The sequence below is a fragment of the Hyla sarda genome, chromosome 1, assembly GCF_029499605.1.
Source record: "Hyla sarda isolate aHylSar1 chromosome 1, aHylSar1.hap1, whole genome shotgun sequence".
Lineage (NCBI taxonomy): Eukaryota > Metazoa > Chordata > Amphibia > Anura > Hylidae > Hyla > Hyla sarda.
Genome location: NC_079189.1, coordinates 12,049,085 through 12,065,973, shown reverse-complemented (window position 1 = coordinate 12,065,973; position 16,889 = coordinate 12,049,085). Strand labels below are relative to the sequence as shown.

Sequence of the window (16,889 nt, the reverse complement as noted above, 5' to 3'; positions counted from 1 at the left end):
AGAAACTTGTCGAGCAGTGGTCTTTAAACGGTGGACCTCTTTCTGTTGCAAAACTACAACTCCCAGCATGCCCGGACAGCATGCCTCCAGCTGTTGCAAAACTACAACCTTGGACCTCCACAGAGATTGGTGAATTGCAGAGTGGTCCTTGTTCAGCCTTCTCCTCTCTGGCATAGACAATATTCTCCATCTTGGAGATGAAGAAACTTGTCTAACAGTGGTCTTTAAACGGTGGACCTCTTTCTGTTGCAAAACTACAACTCCCAACATGCCCGGACAGCATGCCTCCAGCTGTTGCAAAAACTACAACCTTGGACCTCCACAGAGATTGGTGAATTGCAGAGTGGTCCTTGTTCAGCCTTCTCCTCTCTGGCATAGACAATATTCTCCATCTTGGAGATGAAGAAAATTGTCGAGCAGTGGTCTTTAAAGGGTGGACCTCTTTCTGTTGCAAAACTACAACTCCCAGCATGCCCGGACAGCCAACGGCTGTCCGGGCATGCTGGAAGTTGTAGTTTTGCAACAGCTGGAGGCACCCTGGTTGGGAAGCACTGAACTAACCAGTATTCTGTGTATTCTGCACAAGTATTTTATGTTACAGTATTACAGTATACAGGACATAACTGTATGACACAGAACCATGTGGTCATGTATAAAAGGCAGATCCCCCCTTTATACTCCGTATCATCATGTAGAGTATACATTAACTTCTTTATATCATCTATATTATGTATATAACACAAAGCAAAGACAATAAACTCCTGATCACCGCCCACATTAGTCCTGTTATTCACTATGTACATGGCTGAGGTAGTTAATATATAAATGTAAACTCATCATCATCATCCTCGAGTAGCGGACAGGACCATCCTCTAGGATGGGGATCTCCAGCCGCTGGGTATCTACAACCCCCCACAATGCAACAGGTTGGAGATACGTCCTGGTGACACAATGTCCTGCCCACCTGTAAGACCTGGCCCCTGAAGACTCCTGTTGAAGATCTCGTGCACTCAGGGCCGGCTCTACCATTAGGCATAATAGGCAGCCGCCTGTGGCGCACTCTTGATGGTGGCGCCGCTCTGCCCGCAGCAATAAAGTTAGCCAGCATCCGGAACACCCGCCCATCCAGCTAAACCCCGCCACCCCAGTAGTAAGGAGATTACATGAGGAGGAGGTTTGTTACAGTGTGTCACCCCAGTAGTAAGGTGGGGCGTGTCAAAGGGAGGAAAAATCAGCTTTCGCCTAGGGTGGCAAAAATCCTTGCACCAGGCCTGCATTCACTTAATAGGACATTCTGTGCCCATATTTGCACCAGCAACTTATTAAACCAAGATGGTCCCTTAGGATTTTTCACTTAACTGAGCTACACCATTAGCACCCCCCCCCCCCACCCCTAAAGTGGCTCACTTCAGCCATTTGTTCAATGTCTTCTCTCCAGGTCTCCTGCCCCCCCCCCCCCGCACCCCCTAAAGCGACTCACGACGGCCATTTCTTCAGTGTATTCGCTCCAGGTCTCCTGCCCCCTCACCCCCTAAGGTGGCTCATGACGGCCATTTCTTCAACGTCTTCGTTCCAGGTCTCCTGCCCCCCAACCCCTAAAGCGGCTCATGATGGCCATTTCTTCAACGTATTAGTTCCAGGTTTCCTGCCCCCCCCCCCCCCCTACACCCTAAGGCGACTCGCGACGGCCATTTCTTCAATGTCTTCGCTCCAGGTCTCCTGCCCCCCCCCCACCCCCCTAAGGCGACTCGCGACGGCCATTTCTTCAATGTCTTCGCTCCAGGTCTCCTGCCCCCCCACCCCCTAAGGCGGCTCACGACGGCCATTTGTTCAATGTCTTCTCTCCAGGTCTCCGCCCCCCCCCCCACCCCCTAAGGCGACTCACGACGGCCATTTGTTCAATGTCTTCTCTCCAGGTCTCCGCCCCCCCCCCCCACCCCCTAAGGCGGCTCACGACGGCCATTTGTTCAATGTCTTCGCTCCAGGTCTCCGGCCCCCCCCACCCCCTAAGGCGGCTCACGACGGCCATTTCTTCAATGTCTTCGTACCAGGTCTCTGCCCCTCCCCCTCCACCCCCTAAGGCGGCTCACGACGGCCATTTGTTCAATGTCTTCTCTCCAGGTCTCCTACAAGTCTTCATGCTGAAGATGATGATCAGAGCCAAGAAGGCGACCACCAGGCAGAGGAAAACCGAGACCTTCCCAACTAGAAACATAGAAGGTTATATCAGTCATATATGATGCTGCGGATGGCAGGTTATACATTCTACTGGGCACTGTATAATGCTGACTTACTGGTCTCCAGCATCTCCATGGGGTTGTCCTGCAGCGTTGGCTCATCCTAGAGAGAACATCTCAGTCAGTGATCATAATATTTGCTGAAGACTTTTCCACTAACAGCAACAACAATGAGGGGCATTTACTAAGGGGTTTAGTCATTTTTTTCTGACTATTTTTGGCGCAAAATTGTCGCAATTGCGCCTACCCTATTTTTCGTGCGACTTTCTCTGGCAAGAGCTAGAAAGTAAATTTTTTTCCCGCTTAATTTACGCAAGTTTTCATTTTTTACTTGCAGTGGTCAGGAATTTATTAACTGCGACAGTCGCGCAATAAACTGTCGCAACGGCCGTAAAAATTGACAAAATTTACTTCAGCTCCAACATGGAGCAGGAAAAGCTACTGGCGCCCGGGCTCCGACATACTTTCTCCCCGCTACCGGGACACTACAGTGATTTACATCCCACCCCTCTCACCTGCCAGCGCCACACAACTCCCATCTGTCTGCTGTTGCAAGACTACAAGTCCCAGCATGCCCTTACAGTGAGGACACGCTGGGAGTTGTAGTCTTGTAGCAGCGGAAGCTGAGCGGCGCGGGCGGGAGACAAGGGGGGGGGGATATCAGTGTCTCCATAAGTGAGGGTAGCGGGGAGGCCGTATGAGGAGCCCGGACGGCTGCACTGTAATGTCAGCCCGGGCTCCTGCCCTGAGAGCCAAAGGCTTTGGCTGTCAGGGCATGCTGGGTGTTGTAGTTTTGCAACATCTGGAGGCACCCTGGTTGGGAAACACTGGCCTAAAACAGTGTTTCCCAACCAGGGTGCCTCCAGATGTTGCAAAACTACAACTCCCAGGTTGGGAAACACTGTGCCCAGCCTCCCCCCCCACCTTACTGTAAGGGCATGCTGGGAGTTGTAGTCGTGCGGGGCGGGAGATGTGTGAGCAGGTGATAATAAATGTACTAACCCATTTTTTTTTCTTCTCATTTCAGATCCGTTTATCCTGTGGACTCCTTCGGATTCGGTGGACTACTTCGATGACCAGCGTTTTTCTTTGTTTGATTTTAATAAAATGGTTAACGAGGGCTTGTGGGGGAGTGTTTTTTGTAATAAAATTTTTTTAAAACCTGTTGTGTTTTTTCCTTACTTTACTAGACAGGCTTAGTAGTGGAAGCTGTCTTATAGACGGAGTCCATTACTAAGCTGGGCTTAGCGTTAGCCACAAAAACAGCTAGCGCTAACCCCCTATTATTACCCCGGTACCCAACGCCACAGGGGTGCCGGGAAGAGCCGGTACCAACAGGCCTGGAGCGTCAAAAATGGCGCTCCTGGGCCTAGGCGGTAACAGGCTGGCGTTATTTAGGCTGGGGAGGGCCAGTAACAATGGTCCTTGCCCACCCTGGTCAGGCTGTTACTGTTTCGTTGGTATTTGGCTGAGAATGAAAATAGGGGGGACCCTATGCGTTTTTTTTTTAAATAAATATTTAAAAAAAACACATAGGGTCCCCCCTATTTTTATTCTCAGCCAAATACCAACCAAACAGTAACAGCCTGACGTTACCAGGGTTGGCGAGGACCATTGTTACTGGCCCTCCCCAGCCTAAATAAGGCCAGCCTGTTACTGCCTAGGCCCAGGAGCGCCATTTTTTACACATCAGGCCTGTTGGTACCGGCTCTTCCCGGCACCCCTGTGGTGTTGGGTACCGGGGTAATAATTGGGGGTTAGCGCTAGCTGTTTTTGTGGCTAACGCTAAGCCCGGCTTAGTAATTTACTCCGTCTATAAGACAGCTTCCACTACTAAGCCTGTCTAGTAAAGTAAAAAAAAAAAAAACACAACAGGTTTAAAAAAAAATGTATTACAAAAAAACACTCCCCCACAAGCCCTCGTTAACCATTTTAATAACATCAAGCAAAGAAAAACGCTGGTCGTCGAAGTAGTCCACCGAATCCAAAGGAGTCCACAGGATACACGGATCTGTAGAAGAAGTAACAAAAAAAAAAAAAGTGTAAGTACATTTAGGGAGAAAAAAACTGTGTTAAAAAAATGTAATAAACACACACACACACACACACTAAACGCCGTTTACCACTTCTGAGCCATGACTACAATTTAGTTATTGAATTATTTAGATGTGGTGAAAAAGCTAAAAAAAAATCAAAAACAAAAGATCCAGAAGGAAACCAGCAGCCAAACCTATTCAGACAGCAGGAAAGAGGAACAGACTATTTTTTCTACTACATGAAGTAAATTTCCCACTTTTGCCTATGTGTGCCAAATTTATTAATGGCGTGCAACAATTTTGTAAATTTGTAGCACATAGTCAACAATGAAGTAGAAAAAAACAGGGTAAAAACCAGAAAATCTGTGCAGGTCCTAAACCAAATCTGTGCCAGGACCTGTTAGTATAGAAGGACCTGCATAGGCATGGTCACGTGACCACATGTGTACAGGTCCTGAAACCAAAGGACAGAATAAGCAAAGCTATACAGTACAGTGTGAGCCGCGGTATGTGAGTGTCTGGGGTCAGGTATGCCTGGGGGTTAGTTTAGGGGATCTGTATAATAAGGGGGTCTTGTGTGGAGGACTCACTATGTAGGTGTGGGGTTTGTCCATTAAGCAGGTGATGTCCTTTTCTGCCAGGAAGCGGTGGAGGGAGCGGTGGCTACAATCGCTGAACATCTCATTCATGTTGTGTCTGAGAAGAAGACAATTCACTAGGTTACAATAGATCGTTACCCCCAAACCATCTTGACATATCGGAGCTGACCTCCTCACCCCTCTGCTATTGGTACATTCCATACACAGATACATCTGTGCCGGTGACTCTTGTAGTATTAAAGGGGCACTACAGCCAAAATTAACCTAAGGGATAAGCAGCTGATCGCAGGGGGGTGGGTTCCGACTGCTCGGACCCCCGCAATCTCTGGAACGGGACCCGGTGTAGTGCCATATTTTGTGTTTAGCCATGGAATGTGTTACAGGACTAAGACAGCTCCATTGGCTGACACGCGCACACCCGCCCCCTGCCATTGGTTCCTGGGGGGGTTTGTGTCACATGTCAGCTGCAGTGCGATCCACATAGCAGGGACTGTGTAAGATGCTAGCCGCTGCGCTCAGCTTATGACACCCACGGGCGCCATAGCGGAGAGAGTCTCACATGTCAGCCGCAGCGCGATCCCCATGGCGTGGACAGTAGGTGGCGGGTGTGCGCGTGTCAGCCAATGGAGCTGTTTTAGTCCAGCACTGAAAAGTACTAAGTCCCGTAACACATTCCATGGCAAAACACAAAATATGGCACTACATCTGCTTACATTGAGGAGCGGGTGCGGTAGACGGCGCGCGGAGCGCGCGCCGTCTACCGCACCCGCTCCTCAATGTAAGCCGGTGTAGTGCCATATTTTGTGTTTTGCCATGGAATGTGTTACGGGACTTAGTACTTTTCTATGGGAGCTCCGAAGAGACCCATATGGGGTGCGGTAGACGGCGCGCGCTCCATTGATTTCTATGGGATCTCCGAAGCGATCCAGCACGCGGCATCATCAGCGCTCCCATAGAAACAAATGAAGTGCGTGCCATCTAGTAGCAGACGAAACGCTCTCCTCAGTAAACAAGTCGGGGTCCCAGTGGTCAGACCTCCCGCGATCACCTACTTATCCCCTATCCTGTGGATAGGGAATAAGTAAAATTTGGCTGCACTACCCCTTTAATACCTAATATCTAAATTCTACATTAATAAATGGCCACTCTCATTTAATGAATACAAAATATTTCTAATATACTTTGTTTAAAAAAGCTCAAGAGCACATTTTCCCCCATCTTATACACAGACTTAGGACCGAAGTCCAAACACAGGAAGTGCAGCCTGGAGTGCTGAGGGGGCGTGTCCAACCGACAGCATATGGCAGTTAAGTGTGAGAGGAGCTATGATTGGATGTGGCTGGACACGCCCCCCTCAGCACTCCAGGCTGCACTTCCTGTGTTTGGACTTCGGTCCAAAGTCTGTGTATGAGATGGGGGAAAATGTGCTCTTGAGCTTTTTTAAGCACAAATAAAACATAGAAAACTTCATTTTTTTTTTTTTTTTTTTTAAACAAAGTATATTAGAAATATTTTTTATTTACCATAAGGAGTGCAATAGCAAGTGAGTTACCCTTTAAACTTTGAGTCTAGTGTCACACAAAGCGATTTTTGAGCCAAAGTCAGAAGTGGATCCAGCAGGAAGGAGGAGAAGTATAATTCCTTCCCTTATATTTCCTAATTTCCACTCTTGAATCCCCTTTGGCACAAAAACTGCACTGGCAGATTTCCAAAAACTGGAATCTTTTTTTTTTTTTTTCTCCTGCAGCCTGTAATACCAGACCTCTACACCAGGTGGCAGTATAGCTCTACAATTTTAAAACTTGTGCATCTGATTTGTTGGTTTTGCAGCCAATGCACTATTATAGTTGTAATATTTGCCTTGACTAAGATCAGCAGGAATGCGCTGATCCTGAAGTGATATAGTGGAAGAGACGCGTCCCGCAGCAGCACAGAGCATTACAGCAGTCGGTACTGAAAGTATTACTACCTACCCGGTGCGTTGGGTTAGCAGGCATTTCCCAGTGGCGGCAGGACAGTAGCAGTGCTCTGTATCATGGCTCATGCCCAGGTTATGCCCAATCTCGTGTGCTATGTACTTGGCCAGTTCTCTGGCACTGAGCCCTGTGTCCTGCAGAGATATAAAGGTATAGATGAGCAACCATAGACAGAGGAGACAACCCAGTTCTCCCCAAACCCCATGGTCATTGGTGATACAACAGGATACAGAGGGCCCTCCATTATATAGCTGTATACATTTAGTTTTGGCTATAATGTATTCATCACTATTTATAACGGGTGTAAAGGGGAACTCTGCCCAACATACAGAATATCCTGATACAAGGACTAGGGATCGACTGATATCGATTTTTTAGGGCCGATACCGATAATCTGTGGCCCTTCAGGCCGATAGCCGATAACTTATACCGATATTCCGGTATAAGTTATCGGCTATTTCAACCCCCACCCCGGCGGGGCAGAAGCCGTTGCAGATCAATGATTTAAAGCGGGCGCTTTAAATCAATGAACTGCAGCGGCTTTTGCGGTGCCAGAGACCGCCGCCCCCACCCGCTTCTCTCCCCCCGCCTGTTCTGAGTCTAACCACCACAGTTGCCCCATCGCCTCCCCCCCCATTCTCTGCCCGCGTACCGACGCCGCTGCCCCATTGCCTCCCCCCATCCTCTGGCCACATGCCGCTGCCCCATTGCCTTCCCCCCCCCCCCATCCTCTGGCCACATACCGCTGCCCCATCGCTTCCCCCCCCCCATCCTCTGGCCACATACCGCTGCCCCATCGCCTCCCCCCCCCCATCCTCTGGCCACATACCGCTGCCCCATCGCCTCCCCGCCCCCCATCCTCTGGCCACATACCGCCGCTGCCCCATTGCATCCCCCCATCCTCTGCCCACATACCGCCGCCGCTGCCCCATTGCCTCCCCCCATCCTCTGGACACATGCCGCTGCCCCATTGCCTCCCCCCCATCCTCTGGCCACATACCGCTGCCCCATCACCCCCCCCCCCCATCCTCTGGCAACATACTGCTGCCCCATCGCCTCCCCTCCCCATCCTCTGGCCACATACCGCTGCCCCATCGCCTCCCCCCCCATCCTCTGGCCACATACCGCTGCCCCATCGCCTCCCCCCCCATCCTCTGGCCACATACCGCTGCCCCATCGCCTCCCCCCCCATCCTCTGGCCACATACCGCTGCCCCATTGCCTCCCCCCCATCCTCTGGCCACATACTGCTGCCCCATCACCTCCCCCCCCATCCTCTGGCAACATACTGCTGCCCCATCGCCTCCCCTCCCCATCCTCTGGCCACATACCGCTGCCCCATCGCCTCCCCCCCCATCCTCTGGCCACATACCGCTGCCCCATCGCCTCCCCCCCATCCTCTGGCCACATACCGCTGCCCCATCGCCTCCCCCCCCATCCTCTGGCCACATACCGCCGCTGCCCCATTGCATCCCCCCATCCTCTGCCCACATACCGCCGCCGCTGCCCCATTGCATCCCCCCATCCTCTGCCCACATACCGCCGCTGCCCCATTGCCTCCCCCTATCCTCTGGCCACATGCCGCTGCCCCATCGCCTCCCCCCATCCCCGGTGTTATAATTACCTGTTCCCTGGGGTCCGCGATCCTTCTGGCTCCGTCGACGTCCTGCACTGTCACTGTGCGTACTGACGGTGACGTCGCGTTGGGGACGTCACTCGTCATTACGCAACACAGCGCACAGCAATAGCTCAGGAGCCAGAAGGATCGCGGACCCCCGGGAACAGGTAATTATAACACCGGGGATGGGGGGAGGCGATGGGGCAGTGGCGGTATGCGGGCAGAGGATGGGGGGAGGCAATGGGGCAGCGGCGGCGGTATGTGGGCAGAGGATGGGGGGAGGCAATGGGGCAGCGGCGGTGATGGTAGTCTCTGGCCGGGGGGCGGGGCATTATTGGCATATCGGCAAGGTAATTGCCGATACCGATAATGTCCAAAATCGCGATTATCGGCCAATAATATCGGCCAAACCGATAATCGGTCGATACCTAATAAGGACAAACAGAACATACTCTGTGGTAACAAATATTCTGTTATCTGTGACACCTCTCTGACTAGTCTTATAGTCTTCACCAATAACAACAGAATCCACTACAGGAGTGGTCTCCAACCTGCGGACCTCCAGATGTTGGAAAACTACAACTCCCAGCATGCCTGGACAGCCAATGGCTGTCCGGGCATGCTGGGAGTTGTAGTTTTGCAACATCTGGAGGTCCGCAGGTTGGAGACCGCTGCACTACAGTCTCATCTCAGGCTCCAGTTGCTCAACAGATTATAGTCTCGGCTTAGACTAAAGTCTCACCTCTGATATCTGATCTCTGACTACAGTCTCAACTCAAACCAGTCTCAGCTCTCACTATAGTTTTCCCTCAGACTGGTTTAACCTTAGACTAAAGTCTCAGACTACACGCTAAACTCATACTATAATCTTTCCTCGCAGTACAGACTCAGTTTTAGGCTAGTTCTGCCTCTGACTACAATCTCACCTCTGAGTAGTCTCGCTTCAAACTAGTCTCATCTCAGATTCATTTTACCTCTAACTACAGTTTTCCTTAAGTCTAGTTTCACCTTTGGACTACAGTCTCCCCTCAGACTACTTTTACCTCAGACTTCGGTCTCACCTTAGAAAACAGTCTCACCTCAGACTACAGTCTTCCCTCGAACTTGTATTACCCCAGATTAGTTTCACCTTAGACTACAGTCTTCCCTCAGTCTAGTTTCCCCGCAGACTCGGCTCTGAGTACAGTATCATCTCACCTCAGACTGCAGTTTCCCTTTAGAATTGTTTTACCTCAGATTCATTTCACCTTTAGACTACAGTCTTCCTCCAGACGTGTTTTTCCTCAGATGACTTTCACCTCAGACTACACTCTCCTTTCAGACTTGTATTACCTTAGACTAGTTTCACCTCACACTACAGTCTTCCCTCAGACTTGTTTCACCTCAGACTTTATTACCTCAGATGACTTTCATCTTAGACTACACTCTCCTTTCAGACTTGTATTACCTCTGAATAGTTTCACCTCAGACTAGACTTCCCTCAGACTTTATTACCACAGACTAGTTTCACCTCACACTACAGTCTTCCCTCAGACAATTTTCACCTCAGACTTTATTACCTCAGATGACTTTCACCTCAGACTACATTCTCCTTTCAGACTTGTATTACCTCAGACTAGTTTCACCTTAGACTAGACTTCCCACAGACTTTATTACCATAGCCTAGTTTCTCCTCAGACTACAGACTTCCCTCAGACTTTATTACCAAATACTAGTTTCTCCTCAGACTACAGACTTCCCTCAGACTTTATTACCAAATACTAGTTTCACCTCAGACTACAGTCTTCCCTCAGACTTTATTACCTTAGATGACTTTTACCTCAGACTAAACTCTCCTCTCAGACTTGTGTTACCTCAGACTAGTTTCACCTCAGAATACAGACTTCCCACAGACTTTAAGCAGTAAGCAGGAGAGGGAAAAACACTTGCATTGAGGGTGCGTGACCGTGACGTCATGAGCTGGGTGTGGCCGTGACGTCACGGTCCTCTGGCATGCACCCAATGCCGGTCCCGCTGATCTCCCTGCTACACCCGTCGTTCGTTTAAAGCGTTGGGTGCACGCCGGAGTACCGTGACGTCACGGCCACACCCAGCTCATGACGTCTCGGTCACGCCCCTTCAATGCAAGTCTATAGGAGGGGCGTGACTTGCATTGAGGGGGCATGGCCGTGACCTCATGAGCGGGGTGTGACCGTGACGTCACGAGCCTCTGCCCTACATCGTCAGTCATCTGGCACCGGATGTCTTGGGTGCCACGGTCTAGGGGTGGAGTACCGCAGTGGGGTGCCGATGTCTAGGGGCAGAGTACCCCTTTAAGGTTCCTATTTTTCTATATTCTTACAAAGACAAGAAACAGCAGCTCCAAATGTTATTACTTTTATGATTCCCCCGCTTTGAGACTCCGTGCACATCTTGCCCAAGAATGCTTCGCCCAACACATGGTTCCTGAAGTGGGCACCACTGCGGACAAGACAAGAAGCAGTGAGTGGTAGACAGAGATGTGATGAAGGGGTCACTTCCCTTTTTGCTTTCACTTTTACTTTAGAAGGACAGAGACACAAACCTTATGAGCTGGACATTGTCGTGATGTTTGCGAGGAAGCAGGTACTCCGTCCTCCACTGCAAGAACCTCCTCAGAGTGGCGGAGGCCGTCTCTGACACCACCGCTTTGTTTTCCCGCGTCCAGATCTCCACCCCCACAAGGAAGACCTGGAAGTTGATCCTAGACAATATCTAGGAAAATAAAATTCGGTTAGATCGAGGTTGGACTCTATTGACCTGTCCTTCTTACAGAAGGACCCGGCTATACCTGGTTTAGATGGTGAGCTACTGAGATAAGATGGTGTCTGGTCTTTTCCAAGTTTTCTTCATGACGCTGATACTGTAAAATGAGGATAATTATAAGGGCAGGTTGACATCTATACCACAGAGGCAAAAGAAGGGAAGCGGCACTCCAATTCCAAGTAGAAAAATGGTGTCTTTATTCACCCATCAAGATACGTGCGACGTTTCAGCCTCACCATGAGGCCTTTCTCAAGCAAGACCAATTTGGCTTAATGTTGCATACCTTTTTGTAGTATATGTTTTTGTTTGTGGTATACGTTAAAGAGTACAGTGGTCCCTCAAGTTACAATATTAATTGGCTCCGGGACGACCATTGTGTATGTTGAAACCATTGTATGTTGAGACCAGAACTCTATGGAAACCTGGTAATTGGTTCTAAAGCCACCAAAATGTCATCCAAAAATAGGAAAAAGTGAGGATTAAAGAAAAATAAGTAGATAACTAATATAGATAAAGCAAATCCTTATATATAAAAGTAATAAAGATCTGCTGGGAGCTGTAATCACTGTCTATGTCAGTGTTTCCCAAGCAGGGAGCCTCCAGCTGTTGCAAAACTACAACTCCCCGCATGCCCGGACAGCCAAAGGCTGTCCGGGCATGCTGGGCGTTTTAGTTTTGCAACAGCTGGGGGCACCCTGCTTGGGAAACACTGGTCTATGTAGAGGACAGGAGCTTCTTCAGGTTCCTGTACAGTATACGCAATGTCCTAAAAAAGTAACATGGAGTCGCCCTCACCTGGTGTCCAGAAGAGCAGGTAACCCTGGCGCAGGTAAAGAGTACAGAACATGTAATACCTCCATGTACTGTAGGGGGCACTACCAGACATCAGTCAGTGCATACACTTCAGTAAAACAGGTAAAGAGTACAGAACATGTAATACCTCCCTGTACTGTAGGGGGCGCTACCAGACACCTGTCAGTGCATACACTTCAGTAATACAGGTAAAGAGTACAGAACATGTAATACCTCCCTGTACTGTAGGGGGCGCTACCAGACATCAGTCAGTGCATGCACTTTAGTAATACAGGGGTTTTACCAATGAAATGTCCATTCTAATTGGTCGGTTCTTCCAGCCATTGACACGTTTTGCAGATTCCATAATATTGTATGTTGAGTCTGGTTTCAAGTTACAATGTTCCAAAAAAGACCATTGTATGTTGAAACTATTGTATGTTGAGGCCATTGTAAGTTGAGGGATCACTGTACCTGTCATGATCTTGTTAAATGTTATTATCCTCCCAGATCACTGCCCCCATCATGATAAACCACCCCCTGCCTCCATTTCTATTATTTTTTAGTTTTCTACCTTGATATTGCTCTGTATTTTCTGCTCAGTCTCATTCAAAGACTGGGAAGGGGCGTTCCCCAGCAGGCGTGACATCATCTGAAGCCATACAGGGGAGAACTTCCTCTCTCACTCTGCTACACACAGCCCAGAGCAGTTCAGTGTGAGATGAGATATGATTGGCCAAGGCTGCAACCCCCCCCCCCCCCCCCCCCTCCTCTCAGCACTCCAGATTGCATTTCCTGATTTTGGACTTCTGCCATGCCAGCAGGAGTCCAAAGTCTGTGCAAAAGATAAGGGGAAATATGCTCTGGACAAGTAGGGAGACACCTAGTGGCAGCTTTAAAAACAAAAACAAATAAAACATGGAAAACTTCACTTTTTTTTTTTAAACAAAGTACATTAGAAAGATAATTTTATTTACCATAAGGAGTGCAATAGCGCAAAAATTAGCTTTATGCCCATTTAAAAGATTTGTATCTTGGCATGTAGAGTCAGTTGGTACAAAAGATGGAGGAGACGACTTACCTCCTTATTATCGGCCACCAGGAACAGCTCAATACTGTAGGTGTATTGCTGGCCCTACAATATGGACATTAAACATGGGGTCAGCACTTCTAATATCGTGGCCACATAAAGGTTCAGAAGGTTCATTAACCCCCAGCTCTTCATCAGTCACAAGTTGTACCTCTCTGCTGTTGGACTGTAGGGAGCGCTGTTGGCGGCGGTGGGAGTTGGCCACAACTGTAGTGATCACATGGTCTGATGAGTTGTACATAAAGGGATCAATGCTGTATGTCTCATCTCCGATGGTCACATACCCACTGGAAAACATGTATAACAAGTTACTTTTTACAGCCTTAAAGGGGTATTCTGGCCAAAAACTTTTTTTTTTTTATATCAACTGGCTCCGGAAAGTTAAACAGATTTGTAAATTACTTCTATTAAAAAATCTTAATCCTTCCAATAGTTATTAGCTTCTGAAGTTTTCTCTCTAACTGCTCAATGATGATGTCACGTCCCGGGAGCTGTGCATGATGGGAGAATATCCCCATAGGAACTGCACAGCTCCCGGGACGTGAGTCATCAGAGAGCAGTTAGACAGAAAACAGCAACTCAACTTCAGAAGCTAATAACTATTGGAAGGATTAAGATTTTTTAATAGAAGTAATTTACAAATCTGTTTAACTTTCCGGAGCCAGTTGATATATAAAAAAAAGTTTTGGCCTGGAATACCCCTTTAACATATTCAGGAGGTTGCAAGCTTCTCCTACCTAATCTATATATATGCAGTGAGCAGCCCTTCGGGGGACCATGGACTTGTCCTTCGTCTTATGCTATTTGTAGACAGTTTTCTAATATATTCGGCCAATAGTAGACTGTCCTATAGTACTAAAATAATATCGCTCACATAATACAGTCTTACAGTACTGAAATGATAAGTAATACCCCAAAAAACTCTTGTAAGGATCCAACAAAACACTGTCATATAGATTCCAGATAACATTACCATATTAATTCATGAATATAATTATATTGATCATTTATTAGCAATACAAGAATACTGGGTGGTTTAGATTTGCTTCTAACTTTCCTTAGGAAGATCTAAATTCTCACCTGAGCCCGTGACAAGTACAGACCGAGGCCACAGATCCAGGGATCCCATCCACTGATCCTGTATAGCAGCAGTGGGCCTGAGGGTGGACACAAAGGTAAGTAAGGCTAGAGACAGGAGGAGTTATAGGAGGATAGACAGGAGGAGTGATAGGAGGAGAGGAGAGACAGGAGGAGTGATAGGAGGAGAGACAGGAGGAATGATAGGAGGAGAGACAGGAGGAGCGAGAGGAGGAGAGGAGAGACAGGAGGAGTGATAGGAGGAGAGGAGAGACAGGAGGAGTGATAGGAGGAGAGGAGAGACAGGAGGAGAGGAGAGACAGGAGGAGGGATAGGAGGAGTGATAGGAGGAGAGGAGAGACAGGAGGAGTGATAGGAGGAGAGGAGGGACAGGAGGAGTGATAGGAGGAGAGACAGGAGGAGTGATAGGAGGAGAGGAGAGACAGGAGGAGTTATAGGAGTAGAGACAGGAGGAGCGAGAGGAGGAGAGACAGGTGGAGCGAGAGGAGGAGAGGAGAGACAGGAGGGGTGATAGGAGGAGAGAAGAGACAGGAGGAGTGATAGGAGGAGAGACAGGAGGAGTGATAGGAGGAGAGGAGAGACAGGAGGAGTTATAGGAGGAGAGGAGGGACAGGAGGAGTGATAGGAGGAGAGGAGAGACAGGAGGAGTGATAGGAGTAGAGGAGAGACAGGAGGAGTTATAGGAGTAGAGGAGAGACAGGAGGAGTTATAGGAGGAGAGGAGGGACAGGAGGAGTGATAGGAGGAGAGGAGAGACAGGAGGAGTTATAGGAGTAGAGGAGAGACAGGAGGAGTTATAGGAGGAGAGGAGGGACAGGAGGAGTGATAGGAGGAGAGGAGAGACAGGAGGAGTGATAGGAGGAGAGACAGGAGGAGTGATAGGAGGAGAGGAGAGACAGGAGGAGTTATAGGAGTAGAGACAGGAGGAGCGAGAGGAGGAGAGACAGGTGGAGCGAGAGGAGGAGAGGAGAGACAGGAGGGGTGATAGGAGGAGAGGAGAGACAGGAGGGGTGATAGGAGGAGAGACAGGAGGAGTGATAGGAGGAGAGGAGAGACAGGAGGAGTAATAGGAGGAGAGGAGAGACAGGAGGAGTGATAGGAGGAGAGACAGGAGGAGTGATAGGAGGAGAGGAGAGACAGGAGGAGTGATAGGAGGTGAGACAGGATGAGCGAGAGGAGGAGAGGAGAGACATGAGGAGTGATAGGAGGAGAGACAGGAGGAGTGATAGGAGGAGAGACAGGAGGAGCAAGAGGAGGGACAGGAGGAGTGATAGGAGGAGAGGAGAGACAGGAGGAGTGATAGGAGTAGAGGAGAGACAGGAGGAGTTATAGGAGGAGAGAAGAGACAGGAGGAGTAATAGGAGGAGAGGAGAGACAGGAGGAGTGATAGGAGGAGAGACAGGAGGAGTGATAGGAGGAGAGGAGAGACAGGAGGAGTGATAGGAGGTGAGACAGGAGGAGCGAGAGGAGGAGAGGAGAGACATGAGGAGTGATAGGAGGAGAGACAGGAGGAGTGATAGGAGGAGAGACAGGAGGAGCAAGAGGAGGGACAGGAGGAGTGATAGGAGGAGAGGAGAGACAGGAGGAGTGATAGGAGGAGAGACAGGAGGAGTGATAGGAGGAGAGGAGAGACAGGAGGAGTAATAGGAGGAGAGGAGAGACAGGAGGAGTGATAGGAGGTGAGACAGGAGGAGCGAGAGGAGGAGAGGAGAGACATGAGGAGTGATAGGAGGAGAGACAGGAGGAGTGATAGGAGGAGAGACAGGAGGAGCAAGAGGAGGGACAGGAGGAGTGATAGGAGGAGAGGAGAGACAGGAGGAGTGATAGGAGGAGAGACAGGAGGAGTGATAGGAGGAGAGGAGAGACAGGAGGAGTAATAGGAGGAGAGGAGAGACAGGAGGAGTGATAGGAGGAGAGACAGGAGGAGTGATAGGAGGAGAGGAGAGACAGGAGGAGTGATAGGAGGTGAGACAGGATGAGCGAGAGGAGGAGAGGAGAGACATGAGGAGTGATAGGAGGAGAGACAGGAGGAGTGATAGGAGGAGAGACAGGAGGAGCAAGAGGAGGGACAGGAGGAGTGATAGGAGGAGAGGAGAGACAGGAGGAGTGATAGGAGTAGAGGAGAGACAGGAGGAGATATAGGAGGAGAGGAGGGACAGGAGGAGTGATAGGAGGAGAGGAGAGACAGGAGGAGTGATAGGAGGAGAGACAGGAGGAGTGATAGGAGGAGAGGAGAGACAGGAGGAGTTATAGGAGGAGAGGAGGGACAGGAGGAGTGATAGGAGGAGAGGAGAGACAGGAGGAGTGATAGGAGTAGAGGAGAGACAGGAGGAGTTATAGGAGTAGAGGAGAGACAGGAGGAGTGATAGGAGGAGAGACAGGAGGAGCAAGAGGAGGGACAGGAGGAGTGATAGGAGGAGAGGAGAGACAGGAGGAGTGATAGGAGTAGAGGAGAGACAGGAGGAGTTATAGGAGGAGAGGAGGGACAGGAGGAGTGATAGGAGGAGAGGAGAGACAGGAGGAGTGATAGGAGGAGAGACAGGAGGAGTGATAGGAGGAGAGGAGAGACAGGAGGAGTTATAGGAGTAGAGACAGGAGGAGCGAGAGGAGGAGAGACAGGTGGAGCGAGAGGAGGAGAGGAGAGACAGGAGGGGTGATAGG

At 49.5% G+C, this 16,889-nt stretch overlaps 1 protein-coding gene across 9 annotated transcripts in view; it reads right to left on the bottom strand.

Moving 5' to 3' along the window:
- Nucleotides 1-2,080: 2,080 nt before the first annotated feature.
- The window catches only part of ADAM33 (ADAM metallopeptidase domain 33), a 126,437-nt gene continuing 111,628 nt past the window's right edge, over nt 2,081-16,889 (bottom strand). For all 9 annotated transcript variants that reach the window (XM_056551949.1, XM_056551930.1, XM_056551909.1 and 6 more), the window contains 10 exons: nt 14,212-14,288; nt 13,283-13,418; nt 13,123-13,176; nt 11,275-11,346; nt 11,029-11,198; nt 10,841-10,925; nt 6,846-6,982; nt 4,864-4,969; nt 2,295-2,340; nt 2,081-2,205 (listed from right to left, as the gene is read on the bottom strand). In XM_056551949.1, coding sequence (XP_056407924.1) covers nt 2,087-2,205; nt 2,295-2,340; nt 4,864-4,969; nt 6,846-6,982; nt 10,841-10,925; nt 11,029-11,198; nt 11,275-11,346; nt 13,123-13,176; nt 13,283-13,418; nt 14,212-14,288 — 1,002 coding nt within the window. In that variant the 3' untranslated portion in view covers nt 2,081-2,086. The remainder of the gene's footprint in view (nt 2,206-2,294; nt 2,341-4,863; nt 4,970-6,845; nt 6,983-10,840; nt 10,926-11,028; nt 11,199-11,274; nt 11,347-13,122; nt 13,177-13,282; nt 13,419-14,211; nt 14,289-16,889) is intronic.